Source organism: Erythrolamprus reginae, chromosome 3, assembly GCF_031021105.1.
Source record: "Erythrolamprus reginae isolate rEryReg1 chromosome 3, rEryReg1.hap1, whole genome shotgun sequence".
NCBI classification, from domain to species: domain Eukaryota; kingdom Metazoa; phylum Chordata; class Lepidosauria; order Squamata; family Dipsadidae; genus Erythrolamprus; species Erythrolamprus reginae.
In genome coordinates, this window is record NC_091952.1 from 42,317,046 (window position 1) to 42,343,030 (window position 25,985).

Below are 25,985 nucleotides of genomic sequence, written 5' to 3' on the forward strand. Positions count from 1 at the left end.
CTCTGTTAATATCAGATTCCTACTCCTTTTGAAAAAATGTTTAGTATCAATATGTTAACACTGCACTGTGCATAGTGTTAATTAATTACACTTGAGGGAAGGACACAAAGCAATGAGTGGAAAATAACCAAGGAAAGAAGCAACCTAGAATTAAGGAGAAATTTCCTGACAGAACAATTAATCAGTGGAGCAACTTGCCTCCAGAAGTTGTGAATGCTCCAACACTGGAAGTTTTTAAGAAGAAAATTAGACACCATTTGACTTAAATGGAATCGAGTTTCCTGCCAAAGCAGGAGGTTGGACTACTAGAAGACCTCCAAGGTCCCTTCAAATTCTGTTATTCTATACTGTTCTAATTTGAGTAATTAAATACTGTATCTGCAAGACAACAATCGAGCTCAGAGAGCACAAAGGAACCTTCATGGAAAATGGGAAAACTTTGAGAAATGTAAGCTGCTATTTTAGAGGTTTTCTCTTCCTGCTCAGAAAAATGACATGGGTATTGTCTGAGTAACTAGAGATGGAGAGGGGAACCTTTGTAATTTGTCCAACCAGGCAGCCAGACTGCTCGCAACTATTCTCAACATAAGATTGATAGAACATTCTTTCCCTTATAATACCGTCTAAATGTTTTGGGATTACAATTCCCAGAATTCCCACGCTGGGTGCCAGATGATTGTTCTGGGACCAACCCTAACGTAGCTGGAGGTTGCTAAGAGTGAGAAAAGATGATCTAAACTAAGTAAATTAACATATGAATTACAGGATAAACAAAATAAGAACTACTACAGAGTGTGGGAGAAACTATAACTATAAAAAAAAACAAGAAAAGGAATTAGTATTAAGGAAATACAATGTAAAAAAACCCCCAAAATTGTAAAATATTAATTATTATGTACTGTACTGTATATAGATAAGTATAAATGTTTAATGCTGTTTGTATGTTTGTCGATATAAAATAAAAAAAATATTTTAAAAAAAGAGAAAGGATGATCTAGTTTTAAGTTCCAGTCTCATTTAGCAATGCAAGCAAGCACTTAAACTGAATGATTAAAAAGGTTTGAGGATAACTGGGTAAAAAGTCACTACCTCTAACACATATTACAGGGTGTCTTTAAAAAAGGACAAGCCGCGCTTGGAATACTGCATTCAGTTTTGGTCGCCACGATGCAAAAAGGATATTGAGACTAGAAAAAGTGCAGAGAACAGCGACAAAGATGATTAGGGAACTGGAGGCTAAAACATATGCAGGACGGTTGCAGGAATTGGGCATGGCTAGTTTAATGAAAAAAAGGACTAGGGGAGACGTGATAGCAGGGTTCCAATAACTCAGGGGTTGCCACAAAGAAGAGGGAATCAAACTATTATCCAAAGCACCTGAGGGTAGAACAAGAAGCAATGGGTGGAAACTAAACTATAAACTAATATAATTTGTGTATGGTATGTTGTGTGTGTGTTTTTTAATTATGGGTTTTTTAGTTTTTTTAAATATTAGATTTGTATTTTACATTGTGTTCTACTATTGCTGTGAGCTGCCCCGAGTGTACGGAGAGGGGCGGCATACAAATTTAATTAATAATAATAATAATAATAATAATAATAATAATAACAACAACAACAACAACAACAACAACCACAGATGAAACAATCGATCACATACTCAGCTGCTGCAAAAAGATCGCACAGACTGACTACAAGCATAGACATGATGCTGTGGCACAGATGATCCACTGGAACTTGTGCCGGAACTACCATTTACCAGTGGCAAAGAACTGGTGGGATCATAAGCCCAAAAAAGTGGTCAAAAATGAGCAAGCAAAACTACTGTGGGACTTCCGACTTCCGACTGACCAAATTCTGAAGCATAACACACCAGACATTGTGATCGTGGAGAAAAAGAAAGTATGGATCATCGACATCGCAATCCCAGGAGACAGCAGAATTGAGGAGAAGCAGCTAGAGAAATTAGTGAAATACGAAGATCTAAAAATCGAGCTGCAACGACTCTGGCCTAAGCCAGTGAAAGTGGTCCCAGTGGTACTTGGCACGCTGGGCGCAGTGCCAAAGGATCTCAGCGGACATTTGAAAACCATCGGAATTGACAAAATCTCCATCTGTCAATTGCAAAAGGCCGCTTAACTGGGATCGGCAAGCATAATTCGCCGCTACATCACGCAGTCCTAGGTGCTTGGGAAGCGCCCGACTGGTGATGAAATACGAAATCCAGCATAGTGATCTTGTTTGCTGTGTTGTAGTGACATAATAATAATAATAATAATAATAATAATAATAATAATAATAATAATAATAATAATAATAAACAACTAGGAGAATAGTAATTTAGAACTAAGGAGAAATTTCCTGACAGAACAATTAATCAGTGGAACAGCTTACCTCCAGAAGTTGTGAATGCTCCAACACTGGAAGTTTTTAAGAAGATGTTAGACAACCATCTGTCTGAAGTAGTGTAGGGTTTCCTTCCTAGGCAGGGGGTTGGACTTGAAGACCTCCAAGGTCCCTTCCAACACTGTTGTTGTTGTTACTTTTTATTTTAACACTGGAATCTATAACTGTATTTTTTGCTAGTAATCAATTGCATTTCTTTAAAACTGGATTTATTTTAAAGGCACCTTCCTGATTTGGGGGGGTGCAGACATTTAGTTACCTGCCAGTGTGACCCAGAGCTACTATTATTGGACAATGTGTGACTTGCAGGTGGGGTCTGATCAGCCAAACCTGCTTGGCAAGTCCCCAGGCCTGACTCACCTAAGAGACAGGTGGAGCCCTGCTTTAGCAGCGGCCCTCAGGCAGAGGCCACCAGTCGTGCACAGAGCCAAGCCCTCGCAACACCATGGCTCTGAGTGTCAGCATCAAGAGGGTCTACCAGCTGCCAGGGACTGGGGAGAGGCAGGTGCACATCAGCTTTCGAGGTGCGGAGGACAGGGAGATGGGGGAGTTTCTGGGGAGGGTGGAAGGAGATGCACACAGGGTTATGGGAAGAGGGAGGACATAATCCAATGGCTTAATATTCTGTCCTAGAGGAAGCTAGAATATAGCTCTGTAATGTAATTAGGAAACAATTCAGAGTTTGTGGGGCTTGTATACAATATGGAAAAATATGTAAGCCTGCCAGTTATTCTTTCTGTGAACACTTGTCTGTCCTTTTAGGAATATGCATGCAATTTTGTGTGCACTGCCATAAGCAGAACATATTCAGGGGTAGCTGCTTTAATCAAATCAACAACAACAAAATTGTTTAAAGAGGAACGTTCACTATAATTTAAAGTTTTGTAGACTGTAATTCACTTTGTCAGAATACCATCCTATGAAAGGCACACTAAATATTAAACAGGATTGTAGGGAGGAAGCATTAGTAAAAGGAAATGCCAAAGAAAAATTAAATTAAAATTAAGAAGAATCATAGATAATTAAGGAAGAAGAATCTAAAATCAATTCCTGGATAAACTTTTCAGAAGAAACTGAAAACTTTCATACCCATTTCTGTCATTTTGGTTGATTCTATTAAAAGCATCACCCCACTATAGATTTTGATTTTTAAAGAACAGAATTCGCTAAGTTCCTTTGGTTTGTTAGTCTGTCTGTCTGTCTTTCCATCTCTCTCTTTCTCTCTCTCTCATATCTCTTATCCTCACTCTCTCTCTTATTTTATTCATTTTTATTTATTTGTTTTGTCAAGTATGCATTGGTGGTATACAAAGATATAATAATATTTATATACATAATACTAGTGATGATATTTGTGTACAATACATATTTATATACAGTATACATATTTATATACTAGTATATATATACATGATACTCCCTCCCTCCCTCTCTCATCTCTCATCTATCTAAAATTTGGAACTTTATCTTAAAAGTCGCATCTATCTGAAGCTCTGCTTCCAGCAAATATGAAAGCAAACTCCAGAACATGGAGTACATATTAAAACTGAACACAATTGTTTGTGTGGTAGTAAGTTCAGTTAAAATTAATTTGGTGTCAGGGTGGCCGTCAGAGCTGACATTTGGTTTATTTCTGAATAGATTTGTATAGAATTCTACTGCTAAGGATTTAAACTGGCAGCATTTGACACCGGAGAGAGAAGAGTAAACAATTTTCAAAAAACAGTATTGGGATTCTGAATTTAATGTAAATAGATATTTCCTATAAGGTACAGTGATCTTAAAAGGTTTAGATACTTTATATTTTTTTAACATAGGTTCTGATCAATATTTTGTCACTCTGGATTACACACCGCACAATAAATGTGCAGTACTGCCTTTTTCTCAGTAGTTATTTCCTTCTTTTTCATTTAATGCTCCATTGGGGGTGAGTCAGTAACTGATAAAGGTCTGGTCTCTTTTTTATTTTCAACTACAGTGCCATTTTACTAGAGTAGATATTTGTTTCATCTGTATATTTGAAAGAGGAAATAAATTATTAAATAATATTATAATTACACATCTTTGGCCAGTTTCCCACTAGTCTGTTACCACCTCTAGCATCACCAAGCCACTGATGATGTCTTCAGTACTGTTATATTAACACAGGATTAGTTGGAGATGGTTCTAGAAAAGTGTTTCTCAATTTTAGCAGCCTTAGTATACAGTATATGTACTTCAACTTCCAGAGTCCCCCAACCATCCATGGTGACTGAAGAATTTTGACAGTTGGGGTCTATATATCTTAAAATTGTTTAGAAATGTTGCTCTAGAAAATACTGTAAGTTACTTTTATGGAATGGCAAATATCTCCATGATTGTTTTGTTCTGCTTTCATAGAAACATAGAAGACTGACGGCAGAAAAAGACCTCCTGGTCCATCTAGTCTGCCCTTATACGAGCGAACGGCGGGCGGGCGGGCAAATGGCGGGCGGGCGAACGGCGGGTGAACGGGCAAGCGGCGGGCGGGTGGGCGAGCGGCGAGCGGCGGGCGAGCGGGCGGGCGGCGGGCGGGCGAATGGCAGGCGGGCGGGCGAGCGGCGGGCGGGTGGGTGCCTACGGGGAACGGTGGCCACCAGCGCTGCTGCAGGAGGACCCGTGTCCGAAGAAAGCCGGTGAGAGGGGTAGTTTTTGGCTGTCCATAGCCAAAAATGGTGTTTTTACTTCCCCACCGCTACTTCACGGAAAATCGATTTTCGCGGGAGGTCTTGGAACGTAACCCCCGCGAAAATCAAGGGATCACTGTATGTTTATCCCAGGCATGTTTAAATTCAGTTACTGTGGATTTACCAACCACGTCTGCTGGAAGTTTGTTCCAAGGATCTACTACTCTTTCAGTGAAATAATATTTTCTCACGTTGCTTTTGATCTTTACCCCAACTAACTTCAGATTGTGTCCCCTTGTTCTTGTGTTCACTTTCCTATTAAAAACACTTCCCTCCTGAACCTTATTTAACCCTTTAACATATTTAAATGTTTTGATCATGTCCCCCCTTTTCCTTCTGTCCTCCAGACTATACAGATTGAGTTCATTAAGTCTTTCCTGATACGTTTTATTCTTAAGACCTTCCACCAGTCTTGTAGCCCATCTTTGGACCCGTTCAATTTTGTCAATATCTTTTTGTAGGTGAGGTCTCCAGAACTGAACACAGTATTCCAAATGTGTTTCATAACCTATAAAACCTCTCGGAATCCAAATGTATGTGCATGTTGTTCCTACTATAGAACTATATATTTTCAAGTATCAGACTGTAGAAAAATATCAAGAAACATCCAAATGGTTTAATATGAATTAGGAATAAATTATTAAATATCCAACTGAAAAATAATATTAGTTATATTTAATTCAATATAAATCAGGGATGAAATCCAGCAGGTTCTGACAGGTTCTGGAGAACCAGTAGCAGAAATTCTGAGTAGTTCAGAGAACCAGTAGTGGAAATTTTGAATAGTTCAGAGAACCGGCAAATATCACTTCTGGTTGACCCCACAGTGGGGTGGGAATGGAGATTTTGCAGTATCCCTCCCCTGGAGTGGGGCAGGAATGGAGATTTTGCAGTATCCTTCTCCTTCCATGCCCACCAAGCCACACCACACCCACCAAACCATGCCCACAATTTAAAAAATTGGATTTCACCACTAATATAAATACTGTAAAATTTATGTTATCTTGACCAGCATTATTGTTTTAAAATGTGACCTTAAACAGTTAAGCAGCCTGTTAGGGTTCCAAATAGCATCCAAAATTAAATCAGAATCACAGTCAAAGTATTCCTCAAAGTCCCAATTCATTATTAGAGCCATGTTGGTACATCTGAATGAAACCCAATTCTGAAGTCTTCTGGGTTTCACCAGCCAGTTGAAAGTTCAAGTCCTTGTCCCCACACCAACAGATCCATCACGTTGTCCAATCCTCAATTGCCATGCTGGCAGATTCCACCCCTCTCTTTCCTTGCAGGTATAGACACAAATTTATTATTTATTTATTTATTTATTTATTTATTTATTTATTCTTTGTCCAATATACAATACATATGGAAGAGAATAGACATTAAGTAATATATATAAAAATAGAAAGTAAAAAAGAAGAGAAGTAGATGGGAGGGAGAGAATATATATGATATAAGAGATAAGGAGAGAATATATATTATATATATATATATATATATATATATATATATATATATATATATATGGAGAGAATATATATGATATATGAGATAAGGAAAGACAATTGGACAGGGGACGATAGGCACATCAGTGCACTTATGTACGCCCCTTACTGGCCTTTTAGGAACCTGGAGAGGTCAATTGTGGATAGTCTAAGGGAGAAGTGTTGGGGGTTGGGAGTTGACACTATTGAGTTTGGTAATGAGTTCCACGCTTTGACAACTCGATTGTTAAAGTCATATTTTTTACAGTCAAGTTTGGAGTGGTTAATATTAAGTTTGAATCTATTGTGTGCTCTTGTGTTGTTGCGGTTGAGGCTGAAGTAGTCGTTGACCGGAAGGATGTTGCAGCATATGATCTTGTGGGCAATACTTAAATCGTGTTTTAGGCGCCGCAGTTCTAAGCTTTCAAGACCCAGGATAGTTAGTCTATTTTCGTAGGGTATTCTGTTTCGAGTGGAGGAGTGAAGGGCTCTTCTGGTGAAATATCTTTGGACGTTTTCGAGAGTGATGATGTCTGAGATGTGGTGTAGGTTCCAGACAGATGAGCTGTATTCGAGAATGGGTCTGGCATAGGTTTTGTAGGCTCTAGTCAGTAGTGTGAGATTGCCAGAGCAGAAGCTACGTAGGATCAGGTTAACAACTCTGGAAGCCTTTTTGGCGATATTGTTGCAGTGGGCTTTAGCACTTAGGTCGTTTGAAAGGATGACCTTGGCTTTCTAGAAGAAATTTGTTATGGCTACATACTGACAACCTGATACCATCCCCTCTCCCATTTTCCAACAGTAGAAAATGCATAGCAAAATAGTATAAAATGTGGCATGTCAAACATCCCAAATAAAATGGCTTCAGTTTAATATTACTTTAATATTAAAGCTAGAGTTACTTATTTAATTTCTCAATATACCATTCATATTTTGTTTTTTTGTCTTAAGTTTCTAAGATAATGAGTTTGGAAAACATGTATGTGTATTTTGAACATAACAGGTATTGCACAGAAGCACATTCTATATTCCGCATTGTGGTATAATAGTTTAATTTCCTCAAACTTGGATTCCTTCCAAGTATGTTGGGACTACAATTCCAAAATTCTCAACATTTTATTTGAGAACTACACTCTAACAAATTTGAGACACCAGACTGGGTAAATGAGGGCTAGGTTTAGGTCATGAAATTTCACTTTCAAATACTCTATAACACTCTATGAATTTAACTTCCAGGAAAGGGTTTGAGCCCCATTGGATAACATCTGGCTATAAACAAAATTCTTGATTTTTGATTGTGGCTTTCTTTTAAGGATATATGGTATGCTCCTTCAAATAAAATTCATACCCAGTGTTTCAAATGTTTGATAAATTTTGTATTCCCCTTCTCCCCCAGGATTTACCCAGAAAACAAAGAAGATACGCTGTGGCCAAGAAGCAATATTTGGAGAGGTAAGAAAGTATCACATCCATTAGAAAGACTTAATTCCGAATCATAGTAAGTTCATTGATGTGTATGGGAAGAGTATCTCTGCATTACACTGCCCCAGGTTTCTCCAGGGTACGAAGTACTACAATTTGGTGAAAGCAGGATTGTATTATTAATCAAATCAAATTTGAAAAGGGTTTTGTTAAATGATATGATTGCATAATTTCTCAATTATTGTAAGCCATTATTGTTCAAAGACCATGCTGTAGCTTCAGTGAATCTGAAATAAACCAGATTGGGAAAAGTAGTGATCACTGAATACGGATAAATCCTACAAACTAGCAATGGTTATAACAGTTAGACTTATATACCACTTCACAGTGCTTTACAGTGTTCTCTAAGCAGTTTACAGAATCAGCATATTGCCCCCAACAATCTGGGTCCTCATTTTACTGTCCTCGGAAGGATGGAAGGATGGGTCAACCTTGAGCCTGGTGAGATTCGAACTGCCAAATTGCAGTCAGCCGGCAGTCAGCAGTAGCTGCCTGCGGTACTGCATTCTGACCACTGTGTCACTACAGCTCCATGTCTATGAAACTATGTCTTAGGTTAGGGGTAGGCAAAATTGGTTCTTCTATGACATGTGGACTTCAACTTCCAGAATTCCTGAGCTAGTGTGATTGGCTCAGGAATTCTGGAAGTTGAAGTCCCCAAATCATAGAAAGCCAACTTTGCCTATCCCGTCTTAGGTTATGATCCAGGTTGTGATCCTGCAGCTTTCTGTTGCATTATAAATTTCCAGAACCCTCAGCAGCAAGATGATGATGGGGGTTAATTGGAGTTCCATCAGCATCTAGAAAACCTAAATATCCATAATAATCCAATATGAGATTGCTATAAAATTCAGTAATTAGAAAGATAAATCATTTGTGTTATGACATAAACTCCCACATTTTCTATCATCTGTTGAGATTGGATATGAACAGATGGGAAAGGAACTTTTCAGAAGCTTTGGGTGTTAACGTTGACATTATTTCATTTTTTTTTAGCTCTTTCGCTGGCCACATTATGGAAAGTTCATTATGGAAGAAATGTTGATAATTAAAGTTTACAACTGCAGTAAGGTGTTCAGTAATAGGTAGGTTCTTAATTCACTGGGAAAATCTTTCTGCTACATTTCACTTTATAGTCATTTGAACATGAATCATTCATTCACGCTATCCAAAAAATAATCATCCCATTTTAGTAGATACACCTTTCCCTTTTTATCACAGAGAGAACAGTCAAATAATTGTGAAATAACCAACTGCTTGAGTTTCTCCCATTTAATTTTTTTATGCTTAATTTTTCATCTTCTTGATGACATTTTCCAGTGCACAATATAAAAAGTTATGTTTTTAAGGATTTATTATGTATAAAAGAGAATGAAAAGGGCTATAGTGTTATACAACAACTATTTCAACATAATCTGTATTTATATTTCTTGCTATACCACTATTTATTTATTTATTTATTTATTTATTTATTTATTTATTTATTTATTTATTTGATTTGATTTGATTTGATTTGATTTGATTTGTATGCCGCCCCCTCTCCGTAGACTTGGGGCGGCTAACAACAATAATGAAACAACATGTGACAAATCTAATATTTAAAATAATTTTAAAAACCCATATTTAAAAAACCAAACATACACACAAGCTTACCATGCATAAATTGTATAGGCCTAGGGGGAAGGGAATATCTCAGTTCCCCCATGCCTGACGACAAAGGTGGGTTTTAAGGAGCTTATGAAAGGCGAGGAGGGTGGGGGCAATTCTGATCTCTGGGGGGAACTGGTTCCAGAGTGTCGGGGCCGCCCCAGAGAAGGATTTTCCCCTGGGTCCCGCCAAACGACATTGTTTAGTTGATGGGACCCAGAGAAGCCCAACTCTGTGGGACCTAACTGGTCGCTGGGATTCGTGCGGCAGAAGGCAGTCCCGGAGATGCTAGGATTTGCTTAGTTGAAACCCAGACCAAAAGGGAAAGATGGGAGAAAGCAAAGAATTTGAAGGAAGAGTGAAGCAGAAGCAGAAAGCTTAATTGTTTTGGTTCTGATAGAAATACCTTCATGGTCTCTTGTTTGATACAGTCACAGCTCATTATTGCTCTCCCAGCTTTCTTGCTTTAGATAAGTGCACAACAAGCAGCTTATGATTTGTTTTTATTTGTCATCATTCTAGAATCTACAGGAACACTACTAATAGTATTCTTCACTACTATTAATCTTCTCATCATTCCTATCACCCAGCTCCTCCCACAAATGACTGTATCACTGTAACTTTGTTGCTTTTATCCTTACAATTTATATTGATTTGTCATAATATGAATTGATTGCTTATTTGTATCCAGATTATCATTCGGTGTTGTACCTTATCATTCTTGATGAACTTTTATTTTCTTTTATATACACTGAGAACATGTGCACCAATGAATTCCTTGTGTGTCCAATCACACTTGGCCAATAAATATTCTATTCTATTCTATTCTATTCTATTCTATTCTACTCTACTCTACTCTACTCTACTCTACTCTACTCTACTCTACTCTACTCTACTCTATTCTATTCTATTCACTATTATATGTTTACAATAATGTCTGTTAAGCTTTTTGCCTTTTATCTTGGTTTTCCTTTTGTAGACTACTTGGCACCTTAGTTATCAGCCTTCAGCAGTTGGTAATGTCTGGACGACTGAACATCAGAGAGGCTCTTGTTGACAAAAACCACAGCATTACAAGGGTAGGCCATTTGACTGGTATTATAACATTTAACATGCAAGTGATATGACCCAAGCATCTCAAATCAGCCTTTTGAGATGTAGGACACTATCACAGAAATATTTCATTGTCTTTCTGTTGCTGAACATATCCGCAGTCATCACAGAATAATTCATCACCAACTCCATATATTTTTCAATATATTTTTCTTGTGTTGTGGTCAATCCTCTCTCCATGTTGGAGTCTGGCCAGGCAGAATCTACCTGGACTAAAAAGACCTTAAATCATAAAGGGCCTGACAGGTAGCCAGGAGGGAGGAAGCAGTGACCAAAGTACAAAAACACCCTACATTTTTGAACAAAAAAATTGTCCAACTACAGTGGTACCTCTACCTAAGAATGCCTCTAATTACGAACTTTTCTAGATAAGAACTGGGTGTTCAAGATTTTTTTGACCCTTCTCAAGAACCATTTTCCACTTACAAACCCGAGCATCTGAAACTGTAACTAAAAAAGGCGGGGAGAAGCCTCTGTGGGGCCTCTCTATAGGAATCTCCTGGGAGGAAACAGGACCTAAAAAGGCAGGGAGAAGCCTCCAAGGGGCCTCTCTAGAAATCTCCGGGGAGAAAACAGGGCCCACACCCTCCCTGTGGTTTTCCCAATGGCACATATTATTTGCTTTTACAATGATTCCTATGGGAAAATTTCTTCTTCTTACAAATTTTCTACTTAAGAACCTGGTCATGGAATGAATTAAGTTAGTAAGTAGAGGTACCACTGTATTTGGGAGTTATAATAGTTTAGTGCTAAGTTTTATTTTTCTTCTGTAGATATATATTGAATTGGATTTGAGATATCAACCTCCGGATGGTGCTGCAGGGACATGGGTTGAGGAAGATTTTATCTACCAGATGCAAGACAGGTACTGGAATCTGTTCTTACACCCAATGCATTCATTTTTAATATTCTAAATGATAATAGGTAGTATTGTTTTTTAAACTAAAAAATCCATCCCCAACCTAAATAGCTTTCTAATCAGAAAGTCATAGAACACTGCTGAAATTAGGACATAGTCCCATGGTCTGATAAAGGAAGTGTGATAAATAAAAAATAAGGTAGTTTGTGTTGTGATTCAGTCTGAGGCTCCTCAGGGAACGGCTGGATCTCTGCCGGCTCCATGCTCAGAGGGGGAGGGGGAGGAACAGGAGGAGGAGGAGGATCAGGCAGACGGGGAAGAGGAATGTCAGGACGAGAAGGAGGGAGAACAGCCTGAGACCCCCGGGGGGGGGAGCTCTCCCCAGCGAGTAGCCTGGAGTCATTAGATCGGAACGCACAAGCCATCATCGATATGAGGCAGAGAAGGGCAGCACAACGAAGGGGACAATTAGCCAGGTATTTCCATCCCTAATAGGCAACAGCTGGGTTTGGGTGTGGTTCTCCTCAGAAAGGTTGAAAAGGCAGGCCCGCCCTTCCTGTATTGTGGAGAGTTATCTTTTGGGAGTCCTGTGACCTTGCTTTGATCCTTGGCGTCTCTGATTCTGGCTACTCTTTTTAGTTGGTGTTGACGTCTGGGGGAACCCAGACAGAACAGTTTGTAAGTTTTGTTACAAATCCAAACCAATGATGACAATTGCCACATAGTTTTCAAGGTGGATTTGCAAATAGCCAAAACCTCCAATCAATCTTGAATGTGTTTTGAACTGGCCTGAATGAAATGGGAAGCTACAGCTGTCAACTACATGGAACTTTAATTCCCAACCTGGAGGATTTGTAGGGAAAGGGTGTTTTTTTTAAAGTTATATCAATAATGAATTTCAACAGCCAACATTTGTTTGGTTTGCTTTACTCATGTTTTATTTTTCTTTGTTACAGTTCTGAGGTTATAATTCGCAATCCAGGATTAGAAGACTTAGAGTAAGCAGCCTATTCTACATACATGCTACTAACCTGATACTGTATATTACTGTTGTAACAAGTATATGAAAATGTATACAGTCCATGGGCAATATTCCACATTGTGTTCTGTTCCACCCCTCTTTTTATGTGTTTTTGAATCACTGTTGCCTCCTTAGTAAACTTTTTGGAAATATTATGTTGAGCGGTAATAACTGGCCCAAGCTCATTCAGCTGGCTTTGTGATTGAAGTAGGACTTGAATTCATGATCTTCTGTTTGTAGCCTGGTGTCTTAAATAGTACACCAAACTGCCTCTCAAATTGTAGAACTCCATATGTAATGTTTTGAACTCACATTTCAAGCAAATATCTGTGATTAACTCAATAGTGCTTGTGATTTACAAGATACAGGCAGTGAAGGGCTACCAAATTTTTTTACTACCACACTGTGGGTGTGGCTTATGCAGGATGCCCTGCACTTTCTTTCAACATCTTTCAGTGAAAATTGGGTGCACTAGGGTGGAGCTCCATTTTCGCTACCCCATTGTGTCGTCCCCCCCATCCTGGCAGCAGCCCACCCCTGGATACAGGATAGTATGGGATGGTAATTTATTTAATTTGACTTCTATGCCGCACAATCCCAAAGGAATCAGAGTGCATAAAGCAACTGGGTGAGTCATTTAATGGTATAGTGTGATAACCAGCATTACATCTCCACCCCTGGTTGCCCATTACACTGAACAACAGTCTTCAACTCAACCTACAGGCTTCAACTCAACTTCAACTCAACCAGCTTCAACTTAGCAAGATTGGGTGGCTTTGGGTATGAAGACCCTCTGGTTCTGGGGGTTGTCTGTCTTTAGTTCTTCATGAACAGAACTAGTGAGCAATTTGGGAGTCTTCCTACACTTGCAGTTCTTGTGGCAGCCATGGTTATGATAGCCTTTACATGATTTTGTGTTGTACCTTTTCCTGAACTGGAATGGCACTCATGCCTTGTTCACCTCTTGAAAGGACTCCTACAATGTCCTTACATTTAAATCTAATTCCCTGAAATCAAAGTTTTAGAGATAATTCTATGTATTATTATTACGGTACTTAGTAAAGTGATTCATCTTTTAAAGATTAAACCAGCGGTGGTAGTAGCAATAGCAGCAATAAAAAATACAATAACATGAGAGTAATATACAGTACGTAATGTTTTATATTTCAAATTGTACCCATTAGCTCTGGAGATAAAAGAATTATGATGAGCATGCCATCCTTATGATTTTTAACTTCTGATGTGGCCTTCAGGTTGGCTGATTCAAAACGAGCTGTTGACCTGGATAGGAAAGCTGCAGTGCTGGGCAGGATGCTTGTCAAAGGTTTGGAGATGGATGATGAAGAAGATGATTATTACGATGTATCTGACATGGAGTTCACTGGGATTGTCTTCAGCTCTGTAAAGAGGTACTGTACTTTCCAACCTGAGTAATGCTTCAATTTCTTCTCAGAAGAAAAAAGACTTCAACCTGATACATTCCAGATACATTAAATTGCAATATCCAGTATCCTAAAGCTGCTCTAACTGTGGTGTGAAGATTTCTTTATATTTTTATGGATTTGAGGGCAAACGCTTTTTCAGACTTCAGAAGGGTAGCTGCAGTTTCAAATTGACTACCGTAGGCTTACTTGAATATTTCCAGATTAGCTCCTGTAGGGAAGAAAGAAAACAGAAAGAAAACACAATTCCAGTAGCCACATTTTTGGGGGAGGGTGCACCCAAAAACTTGACAAGTAAAAAATTAGCTCTCTTTTCCCTTATTTGATACACACCACTACCCCACAGCGGGATAATTTGCAATTTGTAAATCTGCCGGTCTAGCCATCTGTTAATACTTGCTTCTTTCCGCACATTGTACATTAAGGAATTAGGGAGGGGGTGGGACGAATAAAAACAGGAGAAACCAACAGATAGATTTTTTTTTTTAGTTTCTCCCACATTAAACCTGTCAGGAGATGCCTGGTCCTTGATCTCATTACTGGGGAAGAAGACAAATCAACAATGACATCAATGCAAGTATGTGGTTAGACAATTTTGCTTCCTCTGGGGCTGGAGGAAGGCTCTGCAAGACAACTGGTAGCCTAGATCAGGCAAGAGTGTACCAGAAAGGGGAAAATTAAATACTTAGCCAGATATTCCTTTCCAAAATAGTGTGTGTGCCTTATTTGGGTTTATTGTTAGCATTTATATCTATGTGATACTGAAACTCATATGTCTGTTTGCAACCTTCAATTGGGCAAAATTGGAAGGTATACAATACGCCAATGTTTATTGAACCCAAGTAACCCAAATGGATTGATTTATAAAATGATGGGACCAATAACTTCCATGGGAATTACATTTGGGGCAATTGTGGCTGCTTCAATGCCATCACACCTTCTGATTGCACTATCCAGAAACGTAAACACTCTTTCCTTCTCTCTCTGGCCTCTGCTCCCAATCAACTAGCCTGGCAGGCAAGTGGCAATAGGCTGGTTTGGAAACTAAGGCTGAAATCTTTTAATGGAGGCAGGCAGCAAGGAAAGGATGAGGGAGTCACTTGAATGCTTTCTTGTAAGGTAGGCCTGACTGGAGTGTACTGGCAGGCTACAGGTAAGGTTTCTTCCTATCTAGAGAGAGGGGGCCCTTGTGGATGGGCAGTGGGGTGCACTTTTCCATGGTTCTTCTTGTTCCCCCTTGCGTTAGCAAAGTGGCAGGCAGTTCTGTGGATCAGCCAAAGAGAATAATTTCTGATGCTCCCTGCCAGTTTCCCACAAGCAACCTCAGTGAGAAAACCAGAAGAAAGTTGGAAGTTGCTCCCACTCCAATTGCCTGGGATCATTCTTTTCCTCTATTTAGATAGGGAAATATCCCTGAAATGATGACTCAATGGGTCGGTCTAGTGCTTCCTTATTTTTGCTTTGGCCAAAATTATGATTGTTCAAACATTTGCTACAAATGCTTGCTATTTGCAAATTAGCATTGGCATGAACCAGCAGTCCCTGACAGAAATTATTTTAAACATCTTTTAATTTAAGATATTAAACTAATTGCCAGATTAATCATATAATGATATAAGTAACTTCAACATAAATAAAAAGATAAGGTATAAGTTAAGGTAAGTTTGGAAAATTGTTAACCAACAACATGTAGCAACAATCTGTTTTTGCAGATTAGGTATAGATATCTTATTTCAGTTTTCAGAAAAATGGTCATAGTAACCATGCCATTATCACAAACAGGAGTGGTAGTAGCAGTAGTGGGTTCTAAAAGCTGTTGCTACTGGTTTGCGCATATGATGGTTCTGCACATGCACAGAAGCATCCCAAGCGGTGGGGCGCAGCCTCCCACTGCCGGCACTATGAATTAACAGTACCTGGCTAAACCAGGAGAAACCCACCTCTGGGTAGTAGATATATTTACTTACTTATTTATGCTTGTATGTTGCTCTAATCCCTGAAGATTCAAAGCAGTGTACAACATTCTTTCCACCATAAGGATTTTTTTCTATTTGGTATGTGCTTATATTGAAGCACAAATGAAACAAATACATTAGTAACACTTAGAGGAAGTTTTATTTAGTAGATTACCCCAATGCACATTATCCCCATGTTTACTATCACAATAATCCTATAAAATCAATCTGCTGTGGGTAGATTACTCAATGAGCTTGTATTTGACTGAAACTAAACCCATGGTTACTACAGTGCGCTGTTTGCTACATCATGTAGTTTGAATGTAGTAGCATAATTACATATCTTAATGGAGATGTAAAATTAAATGTAAATACTTTCTTTTCTTAAAATTAAATGTTGACTTACTGTCATTATCTTCCTGCTGAAACAATATTAACCAGAAATACATCCCAAGTAAAAAGTGTCTTGAGCTTCATTAATGAAATTAATTTAGTTCTCCGTTTCTATAAGCTGTAATCTTGGGGAAATGTCTGCATTCATACTGATAGATTTAGTAAGCATGTGGCTATTTATTTATTATCTTTCTATTTCATTGTTCTCTGCATCCCAAAACTAAAATAGCTTCAAATAAAGTGACAAATAAGACATGTCATTAATGTTGGATGTTCCATTTTAGCCGTTCTAGGGTTTCCTCCAAGTGGGATCTCAATGCATCTCCTAGACCACAGAACTTCCAGGTGACGTATATCTGCCACTTTTACTGTGAACTTTGAATTTATAGCCATTTTGAACCAGTGGGATGCATTTGAAATTATGAGAAGATGCTCTGGCATTCACATAAAATAACTATTCTGAATGGAGATGGACTTATTTCACAATAGTTGCTCTGATGGGTATAACAGGTTGTAAATAACCCCATTACAGTACCAGAAGGCAAATTGTTGAAGCTGCTTCTTCCTTTACCTGTAGTCCCCAATGATGTCTCTCGTTAGCCCAGTTTATCTTGTCTTTTTTTTCTTGCCAAGTAAGCAAACATCCAAAGAATGTACAAACAGGGCTGGTTTTTTTTTTTTTTACAAAATAAGTTTGTGCAATCCAGAGCCATGCTTGTCAATAAAAATGACACTAGACTTTAGTAGTATTTTTGTTTTATTTATTGAATGTACCATTTTTTATTGAAGAATTAAAATCAGAAAGATTGGCAGGCATATATGCATAGTAGACGTTTTAGAATCTCGGCCAATCATTCAAAAGAATGCTCTGTAACTCACATTTCTTAAAGGATTTGAAAATCATGTGTTTGTTTTTATAACTTTCAATAATCATCGAGCAATCATTCCAGCAAACCCAAAAGTAAAAGGAAACATTGATTGATTTAAAAAATCAACAAGTTGTAAAAACAAACAATAAATGCTGGAGATTTGATTCCAGAACCATTCAAGCAAGTAGTTGATTTAATTCCTCTCGCTTTATATTGACATATCCAGATTGATTATAGGAAATATATTGTCTCCCTAGATTGGCATCAACATAATTGAAGCTCAGAAGCTGGTTGGAGTTAATATTGACCCTTTTGTAGTTTTGAAAATTGGAAGTGAGAAAAGACATACAGCAACCCAGAAATCCACCAATTGTCCTTTTTACAATGAGGTATGTTAAACCTGAAGAAAGTGTACATAATTCTATTCTCAGACTTGTCGATCTAATATATGTGAGCACAGTTATATAGCTAACGGCAAAAACTGCTGATTTAAACTATTAAATCCAACCAGGAGCGGGCCACCATTCCAGGCCCTACCAGAACAGGCCGGGAGTGCTTATGCATGCCCAGTGCACGCATTCTTGTGTGGAGTTCAACTTCTGCACATGCGCAGAAGCAAAAAACCCCAGAAACAGAAAAATAAGGTAAGTGGCCGCCTGCACTGCCGCTGTTCGCCTTTCGCTGTCGGGGTGAACGGTGGAAGCGTGGGCAGTGGGTGGGAGCCGGAAGGAGCATGGGTGGAGGGGTGAACAGTGGTAGTGTGGGCGGTGGGGGGAGCTGGCGCGAGAGGTGAGTGAGGGGCAAGGGGCTTGCAGCGGGGTAAGGCAGTGCTCGTGGCAGGGCAGGCCAGGTGGAGTCCAGGGAAACGCTGGTTGGTATGCATGCGTGTGCACGCCCAGTGGCATTACTGGAGCTAGCCTACGCGGTGCCTTGCCACCATCAGAACTGCGTTTCCCCCTGTTCAGGGTCTGCCCACTCCTGAATCCAACTCAACTCCTTGCTTTATTTAGAATATTCCTGAGAGACAGCAAAGGAACATATCTGCTAAACAAGAGACATAATCTGTTTCAGAAATAGATTCCAATCTCCAAGGACTTTTACTTTTAGGCAGGTTTTCTAACAATTAGTCAGAATCTGTTTTCATTTAAAAGCACATTTTGTACTCTGGGATGATATGGAGCGGGGTGAGTTCTAACTTACCACGCCGCCTGTTCACTTCCTCCCACACTGCATGGCTGTGCCTCGTGAGCATGCGGTTTGCCCAAAAAAATATTTTTTTTTAAAAAAAGAGCCCAAACCAAGATGGTGATGCATGCTCAGTTCTAAAAACTTGGCTTCTGCGCATGTGCAGGAGAAAAAAATGGGGGGAGGGGAAATCAATATATATATTTTAAAAGATGATAGCGTCCACCAACAGTCACCAACAGAACTGTCATTTTGACATCACCAGTGGTTTGCTATGGGTTCTATAGAACCGGTGTGAACCGAGAGGAGCCCAATTCTGATAAGGAAATATATACTGTACCATCAAGAGGGAGATGAAAAAAGTTTGAAATTTGTTTGTTCTTATTTGTTTTTAGTTTTTAATAATAGATAGACTATATAAGGGTTTTTTGTTTTTTACAAAAACGTATAAAAAGAGGAAAGAGACATTATGGCTTAGTGTTTAATATGTTAGAAATATTGTTTGCATTACACATTTGAAGGAATATTAATGGTAAAATTCAGTTAGAAGACAACTGGTTTATCTGGATGACAACATTAAAAAGTTGGCAGCAAGGAAAAATGATTTGTACTGAAATTAAATAGGTATGAACTAAGATTTTTTTTGTGATTATATTTAATTTACTAATACTATATTGCTTTTTACTGGACTGGAAATAGAAGGTATACTGTATTGAATGTGGAGAGAAAAAAACAAAAAAAATTACCCCCCCCCCAAAAAAAGCAATGTAAGGAAGCCCTTTTTTTAAACATAGCTTCTTGTTGAAAACATTCTGCATAGTATTATATGATGCTGCTTGTTACACAGTAGAACTTAATTTTTACATAAAATGTAATGTTTATAACTTTTTTTTTCTTCCAGTATTTTATTTTTGAATTTCATGAACCAAGAGATATCCTATTCCACAGATTGATAGAGATGTCTGTAAGTAAACAAGCTACTATGTATGTATGGGGGTGGAAGTGAGATGAGGGTAGATGACAATGCAGTTTCTCATTTATTCTTCTAAAGTTGCAGTTATTCTTTGTCACAGATCCATAACAGCTAATTGTATCATATTTTATCATGCAGGCAGCCATTAGAGATGTATAATCTTTGTGCATTTCTCTGATAAGAAATGTATTCAGATGTTTGACATTCTAGTTTACCTAATAATTCAATTAAACATACAATTATGAAAAGAAATACTTGGCAAGTAATGTTACTGAGAAAAAGAACTTTGGCACATGGTCCTATAGAAACTAATTTGCAAAACATATTTCAATTTCATTAATACTATTTAACTTGGCTGTGATTGCTATTTGCCATTTATTTTTAACCTAGTTTTCAGCTGTTCAGTGACTTCCCTACTCTCAACCCAAATGCTGGGCTCTTCTTGGCAATAGTTGCCTGCTGCGAGTCCCTTGTCTCAATATTTTATTTATTCATTTATTTATTAGATTTCTACGCCGCCCTTCTCCTGAGACTCAGGGCAGCTTACAATAAGATAAATGCAAGAAATCTAACATTTAAAATACTCAAAAAACTTTAAATCTAAAAGCATGTAAAAAAATTAACAAGTATTATATTCTAAAACCCCAACTTATTATTATTATTGTTGTTGTTGTTATTATTATTATTATTATTATTATTATTATTATTACTATTATTACTATTGATTAGATTTGTATGCCGCACCTCTCTGGAGACTCGGAGCGGCTCACAACAACAAAACAGTACAAACCCAATGGTTAAAACAATTTAAAAACCCTTAATATAAAAAACAATCATACATCTCATACAGACCATGCATAAAATGGAAACGGTCCAGGGGAATCAATTTCCCTAAGCCTAACGACAGAGGTGGGTTTGAAGGAGTTTGCGAAAGGCAAGGAGGGTGGGGGCAATCCTAATCACCGGGGGGGAGTTGATTCTAGAGGGTCGGGGCCGCCACAGAGAAGGCTCTTCCCCTGGTCCCGCGAGACAAAATTGTTTTGTCGACAGTACCCGGAGAAGGCCAACTCTTTGGGACCTAACCTGTTGTGGGGATTTGTGCAGAAGCAGGCGGTCCCGGAGATATTCTGGTCCAATGCCATGCAGGGCTTTATTTGTTTAAATAACAATCAGTCACATTTCATACTAGCATACATTATCAATTCAATCATAGGCCGAGGTATATGTTAAAATTCAATGACCCCAGGCCTGTCGGCAGAGGTGTGTTTTTAATGCTTTACGAAAGGCTGGGAGGGTGGGGGCAGTACAAATATCTGGGGGTATATGCAGGGTGGGCTATTGCCCTGATGGGGGGGGGAATGCAGAAAATGGAGCTCCAGCTCAGAGCACCCAATTTGCACCGAAAGATGTTGAAAGAAAACTCAGGGCGTCCTGCACAAGCCATTTCCACAGTGTGGTAGTAAAAATTTTGGTAGCCCTTCACAGGATATGTGTCTTTTGAGAAATACAAATATGTCTTTTGACAAATATCATTGTATTCATGTGCAGGTCTTCCATTCGAAGAAGATTCCCTTCCTAGGCACCCTCATTGGCATTTTCAAGATAGATCTTGAGACTGTATACAATCAGCCAGGTACTCTACCCTGAGGCTGTTAAAAGTTGCTTCTCAGTTCTCTTTTGCCATTGCTTTGAATTACCTGCTTTGAGTCCTTAACATGTTCTAGCATTTCATTGTGGTTTGATCAAAAGCTAATCAATCTGTTCGAAATGGATTTGTTCGTCATAAGTATCATTCACATCCAACAAATGAGAATTAAAAATGAGCTCCCCCAGTACTTGGTCCCTTCAAGATGGTCCACAATCAAGATTCTCAGCTGAAAAAAATTGATTTGAGTCATTACATCTGGCCAATATTCCCAGGGCTGGTTGAAGACTTCTTGCTCTATGAGGTTAATCAAATCATGTTTATGAAATTTGCCCAGCTGCCACCAAAATACATTAGTAATGAATTTGTTTCCCTTTCGCACTCTGCCCATATCCTGAAATCAGTAATGGGTTCCTACTTACCTCGTTGATGGTTCATTTCCTCCCATGCTGCATAGGCATGCCTCATCGATATGGGTGCGCTTTTTGCACGCATGTATGCACAGTGCCAAGAAATAAAGATAAATAAAATAAAATTTAAAAGCCGCAAACAAGATGGCGACCGCATGTACAGTCCCAGAAACTCGGCTTCTGCACATGCTCAGAAGAAGAAAAAAAAATTCACAAAAGTAAAAAAAAAAAAGATGGCAGCTCTCATGGACCAGCACCGACCAAAACGGTTCAGTGACGTCATTGTGACATCACCAATGGGTCATTACCAGTTTGGACGAACCTGTCCAAACCATGAGGAACCCATCCCTGCCTGAAACACTTGGTAGTTGACATTGCCTAATTATGTATCTTCTAAAATCTGGTGTCATTTGGAATTAGTACTCCCAGAGCTTCTCTTTATAAGATCGGTGCCAGTTTGGGATTAGTGCCATACGATGTTCATGGAAATCTTTTAGTAACATTTTATGAGCTCTGTATTATAGTTTTCCTTTTAATCAATCTGAAGAGCTCTGCTAATTTTGGGAAGCAATAATTGATCTATGCTTGCTAAGTATTATGCCAATTCATCAGTTTTAGCTTTCTTCTGTGTCCTTTGTTCAAGACATCGATAGTCCAGATTTAGAATTTGTAGACATTATTGTTTGTTTATATGTTTATATGAATTACATGATCTCTCATCCCACACTAGTGACTCTGGGTGGTATATATGGATTAAAACCACAAAATTTTGCAACATACAACCCATCTGGAGCCGAGGATAGACAATAACCCCACTCACAAAAAAGTACATCAATAAAAGCAGGACTAATCTAACCTTCTGACACAAACTCCTAATTAATTAATTAATTAGGAGTTAATTTGTCCAATACATAAATACATAGGAAGAAAATAGACATGTGATAATATAAAAGAGGGTGAAAGTGAACTTAGAGGAGAGGATATATGAAAGGAAGAGAATATATAAGATAGGTGAAAGAAAGGAAAGACAATTGGACAGGGGACGAAAGGCACTCCAGTGCACTTATGTACGCCCCTTACTGGCCTCTTAGGAACCTGGAGAGATCAATCGTGGAGAGTCTAAGGGAGAAGTTGGGGGTTAGGGGTTGACACAATTGAGTCAGGTAATGAGTTCCATGCTTCGATAACTCGATTGTTGAAATCATATTTTTTTACAGTCAAGTTTGGCGCGGTTCGTATTAAATTTGAATCTGTTGCGTGCTCTTGTGTTATTGCGGTTGAAGCTGAAGTAGTCATTGACTGGTAGGACGTTGCAGCATATGATCTTGTGGGCAATACTCAAATCGTGTTTTAGGCGCCATAGTTCTAGGCTTTCAAGACCCAGGATTGTTAGTCTATTTTCGTAGGATATTCTGTTTCGAGTGGAGGAGTGAAGGTCTCTTCTGGTGAAATATCTTTGGACATTTTCTAGGGTGTTGATGTCTGAGATGTGATATGGGTTCCAGACAGATGAGCAGTAGTGTAGGATGGGTCTGGCAAAAGTTTTGTAGACTCTTGTGAGTAGAGTGATAATAGAGTAATAATCTACATTAGATCCAGAGACATTGTCATCCAATCATTTTCTCTTTATGCATTTAGATCATAGGTTCTACCAAAAGTGGGCTGTGATTAATGACCCAAAGGACACCAGAGCAGGAATTAAAGGCTTTGTAAAGTGCAACATTTCTGTCATGGCTCGGGGGGATGTAATGGGTTCCTTTCCCACCTCATCCAGCAGTCAGAATGAAGACATTGAAAAGTAAGTCTGTGGTGTTGAAAGGTGTATGGCAGTGTTTCCCAACCTTTTTTGAGCCGCGGCACATTATTCATATTTTCAAAATCCTGGGGAACACTGAACGGGGGTGGGGGGTGGGGGGGTGGCTAAAGAAAAGTTTTGACAAAAAAAAATCTTCCTCCATTTCGCTCTATTTCTCCCTCACTCTTTCTCTCTCTTCCTTCCTTCCCTTCTTTCTCTCTCTCCATCCCTCTTTCCTTCTTCCTCTCTTTTTTGCTCTCTTTCTCTCTCCCTCCTTCCCTCCCTATATGTCTTTCTCTCTCCCTTGCTCTCTCTGCCTCTCTTGCTATCTCTCTTTCATTCTCTCTCTTTCTTTCTTTCTTTCTTTCTTTCTTTCTCTCTTTCTCTCTTTCTCTGTCTCTCTTTCTCTCTCTCTTGCTAGCTCTCTTTCTCTCTCTTTCTCTTTCTCTCTCTCTCTGCCTCTCTTGCTATGTCTCTCTTGCTCTGTCTCTCTTTCTCTCTCTTCCTTTCTTCTCTGCGGAGGCCGGCGAAGGTTTTTCTTATTTTAAATGTTCCGGGTGGCAGGGGGATGCGGAGCCCGCACGCACACACACCCAACATTCCAAATTCTGCCTCAGCTGTGAGAAGAACGCCTGCCCCGCCTGTCCTGCAGCCCTTTCGCTGACAGCCTGGGACAAAAGCGCTCCGTGAAGGGACTGCAAGAGGGGCCGGGCGGGCATTAGCAGCCGGATGAGGAGGACGAGAAGCCGCTGCAGCCACCCCCAATCCCCCCCCTTCCCTGGGTGCCTTCCAAAGGCCCCTGGAAAAAGGCAGGAGGTAGCAACAAGGCGCGAGGACAAGCAGGCAGCTTGGCGGAGGGGAAGCGCTGAGGGGCTCTCCTCCTTCCCCACCCCCGCGCTTCTCTCCCGCCCTGGCTTTTGCTTTGCCCGCAGATTTCCCCGCAGTTCAAAAGGAGGCAAGAGGTGGCCTGGATGAAATTGCGGGGAAATCATGGGGCGAAGCGAAAGCCAGGGCGGGAGAGAAGCGCGGGGGTGGGGAAGGAGGAGAGCCCCTCAGCGCTTCCCCTCCGCCAAGCTGCCTGCTTGTCCTCGCGCCTCGTTGCTACCTCATGCTGCTCCCACCATGGCTGCGCGCGGTTCCAGTGCCCCTGGCTGAAGGTCGTCCTGTGGCTGGTCTTGGGCTTTACGGTGGCTTCCTAGTTCCCTCTCCTCCCTCCGCCTGTGTCTACCGCCAGCGCCTCATTCCTCGGAGCTGCCGCTTCCTTCCAGGCAGCCCAGCCACGCTGCCGTAGAAAGTGCAGAGGTTATTGCCGCCACCTCTGCCTCCACTCAGGGAGCCACCGTGGTTGAGCTGAGGGAGAGGAAAAGGCGCGGTGACCACGGTGGCTCCCTGAGTGGAGGCAGAAGCGGTGGCAATAACCTCTGTGCTTTCTACGGCAGCGTGGCTGAGCTGGACAGAGGGAAGCAGCAGCTCCCAATCGAGGAACCCACGGCAACGGGCGACGGCTTGGTGGGAGGCGACGGCGGGAGACACAGGCGGTGGGAGGAGAGGGAACCAGGAAGCGACTGTGAAGCCCAAGACCATCCACAGGATGACACTCAGGCAGGGGCGCCGGCAGCGCCCCGCCCTGCTTGAGCTTCTCGCGGCACACCTGGCCATGTCTCGCGGCACACCACTGTGCCGCGGCACACCGGTTGGGAAACGCTGGTGTATGGAATATGATATTATGGAATTAATAATAACAGGATCATTTTCTTACTCTATGGGGGGAAAAGAAGATCCAGAAGTGAAGTGCTTAATCAAGCTTGGGAAGTTTGCTTTATTTATAAATTGTATCATTTAGCTCAGAAAAGGACATTACTCTGACAGAGTATATTTCAGATCTCCTCTTTCTTTCTCAATCTAAAATTGTCGTCTGTCCTCTTTTACATTTGGGATCTTCTCCTTATCCCTCTATTAGTATAGGCCAGTGATGGCAAACCTATGGCACGGGTGCCACAGGTGGCACGTGGAGCCATATCTGCTGGCATGCGAGCCGTTGCCCTAGCTCAGCTCCAACGGGCAGGTGTGTGCTGGCCAGCTGATTTTTGGCTCACACAGAGGCACTGGGAGGATGTTTTTGGCTCCCAAAGAGCCTCCGGGGAGATGGGGGAGGGTGTTTTTACCCTCCTCCAGCTCCAGGGAAGCCTTTGGAGCCTGGGGAGGGTGAAACATGAGCTACTGGTCCCACATTCCAAAGTTGGGAAACAGGCCAATTTCAGCCTCTAGAGGACCTCCATGAGGGATAGGGGAAGCTGTTTTTGTCCTCTCCAGGCACCAAATTATGGGTGTGGGCACTCGCACATGCGCGATAGTGTGCATGCATGCTGTTTCAGAACCCGAGGAAAAGAAGGTTTGCCATCCCTGGTGTAGACCATCCATCATTTCCTGGGTGCAAAAATGAATAATGTCATCTTCCATTTATTTATGCTGAAGTTCTGTGTGAAAACTAGTTTTATGTCTTAAACTGTTTTAAGCCTTTCTGAACCATGCAAAGAATCCAAAATGCTATAAATTCTGTATTGCTACTTTGCTTTGATTGAGAAGAGAAAAATCCTA

The 25,985-nt window shown here is 40.2% G+C and overlaps 1 protein-coding gene across 1 annotated transcript in view; it reads left to right on the top strand.

Moving 5' to 3' along the window:
- Positions 1 to 2,828: 2,828 nt before the first annotated feature.
- The window catches only part of LOC139163796 (fer-1-like protein 4), a 79,869-nt gene continuing 56,712 nt past the window's right edge, over positions 2,829 to 25,985 (top strand). The window contains exons 1-12 of the mRNA XM_070744960.1: positions 2,829 to 2,930; positions 7,995 to 8,050; positions 9,077 to 9,165; positions 10,707 to 10,806; positions 11,614 to 11,705; positions 12,656 to 12,697; positions 13,974 to 14,129; positions 16,795 to 16,855; positions 17,637 to 17,768; positions 19,466 to 19,528; positions 21,086 to 21,170; positions 23,231 to 23,390. Of these exons, the coding sequence (XP_070601061.1) occupies positions 2,852 to 2,930; positions 7,995 to 8,050; positions 9,077 to 9,165; positions 10,707 to 10,806; positions 11,614 to 11,705; positions 12,656 to 12,697; positions 13,974 to 14,129; positions 16,795 to 16,855; positions 17,637 to 17,768; positions 19,466 to 19,528; positions 21,086 to 21,170; positions 23,231 to 23,390 (1,115 nt within the window). The 5' untranslated portion in view covers positions 2,829 to 2,851. The remainder of the gene's footprint in view (positions 2,931 to 7,994; positions 8,051 to 9,076; positions 9,166 to 10,706; positions 10,807 to 11,613; positions 11,706 to 12,655; positions 12,698 to 13,973; positions 14,130 to 16,794; positions 16,856 to 17,636; positions 17,769 to 19,465; positions 19,529 to 21,085; positions 21,171 to 23,230; positions 23,391 to 25,985) is intronic.